The sequence below is a fragment of the Priapulus caudatus genome, unplaced genomic scaffold (assembly GCF_000485595.1).
Source record: "Priapulus caudatus unplaced genomic scaffold, Priapulus_caudatus-5.0.1 Scaffold47, whole genome shotgun sequence".
NCBI classification, from domain to species: domain Eukaryota; kingdom Metazoa; phylum Priapulida; class Priapulimorpha; order Priapulimorphida; family Priapulidae; genus Priapulus; species Priapulus caudatus.
Window position 1 is genome coordinate 158,449 of NW_014577108.1, and position 3,837 is coordinate 162,285.

The window sequence follows — 3,837 nt, forward strand, 5'->3', positions numbered from 1 at the left end:
TTGTCTCCGTCTACCAGACCAGCATCTATGGCGTCTTGCAATGACATTCTCTTTCCTGTTGAAGCATCGATGTATTCGCCCGTCTTGGGGTCGATGCAGCCTTCCGCGAAGAGTTCTTCGAGCGTTCGCACGCCGACCGACTGCGCGAGGGAAGCTTGTGTTCCCGTGTTTGGATCAACGACCATGCCCGTGTCTAAATCAATCAGTCCCTTCCTAGCTGCTTCTGTTAGTGACATTGTCTCTCCTGTTACTGGGTGGACAAACAGAACCTTGTCTCCGTCTACCAGACCAGCATCTATGGCGTCTTGCAATGACATTCTCTTTCCTGTTGAAGCATCGATGTATTCTCCTGTCTTGGGATCAATTCTTCCCTCTCTCATGAGGTATTCAACTGTTGTTATATCTATGCTATCTGCCAACGATGCTTGCTTTTTGGTTTTTGGATCAATTACCATGCCTGTGTTCAAGTCGATCAGTCCCTTCTTAGCTGCTTCTGCTAACGACATTGTCTCTCCCGTTACTGGGTGAACAAATAAAACCTTGTCTCCGTCTACCAGACCAGCATCTATGGCGTCTTTCATGGACATTCTCTTTCCTGTTGAAGCATCGATGTATTCTCCTGTCTTGGGATCAATTCTACCCTCTCTCATGAGGTCTTCAACTGTTGTTATAGCTATGCTATCTGCCAACGACGCTTGCTTTTTGGTTTTTGGATCAATTACCATGCCTGTGTCTAAGTCGATCAGTCCCTTCTTAGCTGCTTCTGCTAACGACATTGTCTCTCCTGTTACTGGGTGGACAAACAGAACCTTGTCTCCATCTACCAGACCAGCATCTATGGCGTCTTTCATGGACATTCTCTTTCCTGTTGTAGCATCGATGTATTTTCCTGTCTTAGGGTCAACTCTTCCCTCTTTCATCAAATCTTCAACTGTTGTGATATCCACACTATCTGCCAACGACGCTTGCTTCTTCGTTTTCGGATCGACGACCATGCCCGTGTCCAAGTCGACCAGTCCTCGCTCCGCCGCTTCCGCCAGCGTCAACGCGTCACCCGTCACCGGATGCACGAAGATGACGGCGTCGGCATCGACGACGCCCGCGTCGATGGCTTCCTTGAGCGACACGCGCTTACCAGTCGCCGCGTCGACATACTGCCCCGTGCTCGCGTCGAGCACCCCTTCCCTCATCATCTCCTCGATCGTCCGCGTCTCCCCGGGCTTCCCCGTCGCCGCCGTAGCTTTCACGGACAGCTGCACGCGTTCGGACACCTCCGCGTCGAAGATGCCTTCCTTCGCGGCGTCTCCGATCGAGATCATCGCGCCGGTCGACTGATCGACAACCTCCCCCGTAGTAAGGTCGAGGAGGCCGGCGTCGACCGATTCTCTGAGGGTGAGGGATTTTCCCGTGGATCGGTCCGTCATGACGACGGCGTCGGTGTCCACGCTGAATCGTCGTTCGAGCGCGGCCATGCACTCTTCCCGTTGTCGCTCGAGGTCGGCTCTCGCTTCCTCGCCGATCGTCACCTCCTGCGTCGTCGTCGTGCGGCGCACCTCGTCGTACTCCTCGAACCTCTCCTCAGCTTCCTCTCCCGGCTTCTTCTTCTCCTTCTCCTTTTTCTCCTGCGCGATCGACCGTGCAGCGCCGGCTTCTCTCTTCGTCGGGAGCGTGAACTCGGCTTCTTTCTGCGCGGCCTCGTCCTGTGTGACGGTAATCTCCTGTCTTCTTCTGTGGACGACGTCGTATTCCTCGAACCTCTCCTCGGCTTCCTCTCTCGGCTTCTCCTCCTTCTTCGTGACCGCGTCGGCTTCTCTCCTCTTCGGGAGCGTGAACTCTGCTTCCTTCTGCGCAGCCTCGTCCTGCGTGAAGGTGATCTCCTGTCTTCTCCTGTGGACGACGTCGTATTCCTCGAACCTCTCCTCGGGTTCCTCTCTCGGCTTTCCCTCCTCCTTTGCGACCGATCGTGCAGCGTTGGCTTCTCTCTTCGTCGGGAGCGTGAACTCTGCTTCCTTCTGTGCGGCCTCGTCCTGTGTGACGGTGATCTCCTGCCTCCTTCTGTGGACAACGTCGTATTCCTCAAACCTTTCCTCGGCTTCCTCTCTCGGCTTCTTCTCCTTCTTCGTGACCGCAACGGCTTCTCTCTTCGTCGGGAGCGTGAACTCGGCTTCCTTCTGCGCGGCCTCGTCCTGTGTGAAGGTGATCTCCTGTCTCCTTCTGTGGACGACGTCGTACTCTTCGAACCTCTCCTCGGCTTCCTCTCTCGGCTTCTCCTCCTTCTTCGTGACCGCGTTGGCTTCTCTCCTCTTCGGGAGCGTGAACTCGGCTTCCTTCTGCGCGGCCTCGTCCTGTGTGACGGTGATCTCCTGTCTTCTTCTGTGGACGACGTCATATTCCTCGAACCTCTCCTCGGCTTCCTCTCTCGGCTTCTCCTCCGCGACCAATCGTGCAGCGTTGGCTTCTCTCTTCGTCGGGAGCGTGAACTCGGCTTCCTTCTGCGCGGCCTCGTCCTGCGTGACTGTGATCTCCTGTCTCCTTCTGTGGACGACGTCGTATTCTTCGTAGCGCACCTCCTCCTCCTTCTCCTCCTCCGTCCGCGGCGCCTCCCTCGACGCGTGGTCGACGGTGTCGGTAGAGCTCTCTCCGAACAGGGAGCGGACCTCCCTGGTTTCCTCTTCGCGGTTTCCCTCCACCGCGGACCGTTCGTCCGGTTCCGTCATTCCACGCATAAACTTCAACTCTGTTTCGCCGTCGAAGAATTTTTCCTCTCTGATGATTGTGCGGGTCTCTCGCGTTTCCACTTGAATATCTTCCTTTACCTTCTCCGGTTCCGACCTTCCTTCTACGAACTCAAACTCGATCTCCTTCTCGAAGCTCTTTTCTTCTGGAATGTCGACCCACTGAGTCTTCCTTACCGTGTGGATCACGTCGTACTCCTCCTCCTCTTTCGGCGCCTCTCTCCGCTGCTCCTCTACGGTGCGCGCGGAAGGAGGCTCCACGATCTTGGCTTCCTCCTCGAAGACCCTCTCGTCGCCGAGGACAAACTCCTGCTTGAGCTTCTTCTTCGTCACCACCTCGTACTCCTCATGCTGCGCCTCCTCCTCCGACGAAAGAGGCTTCTTCCTCCGCGTCTCCACTGCGGCGGGAGGGACTCTCTTGCTGACCTCGTCGACCTTCTCCTCCGCGCGCCGCGTGTGCACGACCTCCCACGTGTCGTGGCGAGTCTCCTCCTCCTCCTCCTCATCCTCCTCCTTCGGCGGCGGCGTCTTCTTCTTGCGCGGCGGTCTTTTCGGCTTCTCTTTCTTCTCCTTCTCCTCGCGCGGCGGCGGTCGGCCGTTGTCTATGACCTCCGACCTCTGTTCGACCTCCTCCTTGATGTCGGTGAAGCGAGGCACCACCGTGTATTCCACGCTCCTCCCCTCGTTGCTTCTTCTCTCGCCGACCACCTCGCTGCTGCTGCTCGTCGTCGTCGTCGTCATGGAAACCGCGCGCGACTGCCGATACTCGTACCGCTCCCCGTCGTCCGTCGTCCGCTCGACGACGACACCGCCATCTAGTGGTTCGCGCGCGACCGCCATTACGGACTCGCCGCCCTCCGTGCCCGTCTGCGCGAACGAGCGGCGGACGGTCCGCGTCGTTTCCATCGCGGGCTGAGGCGGCGGCGCCCCCTGGGTGACGAGGCCGGCGGCGAGCGCGGCGGCCATGCTGAACGTCTGCGCCGTGACCTCGTTCGCGACCTCGCCCGACGCGAGAACGCGGTAGCCCGGTGCGGCCGTGTACTCCGTCGTCCGAGTCACCATCTCGCTGGAGACGCGCGAGAGGCTCCTCCTCTCGCTTGAG

At 58.1% G+C, this 3,837-nt stretch overlaps 1 protein-coding gene across 1 annotated transcript in view; it reads right to left on the reverse strand.

The window, feature by feature from the left end:
* LOC106820779 (plectin-like) overlaps positions 1-3,837 on the reverse strand; it is a 17,606-nt gene that overhangs the window by 6,859 nt on the left and 6,910 nt on the right. Inside the window, exon 4 of the mRNA XM_014825350.1 lies at positions 20-3,827. Within this exon, the coding sequence (XP_014680836.1) occupies positions 20-3,827 (3,808 nt within the window). The remainder of the gene's footprint in view (positions 1-19; positions 3,828-3,837) is intronic.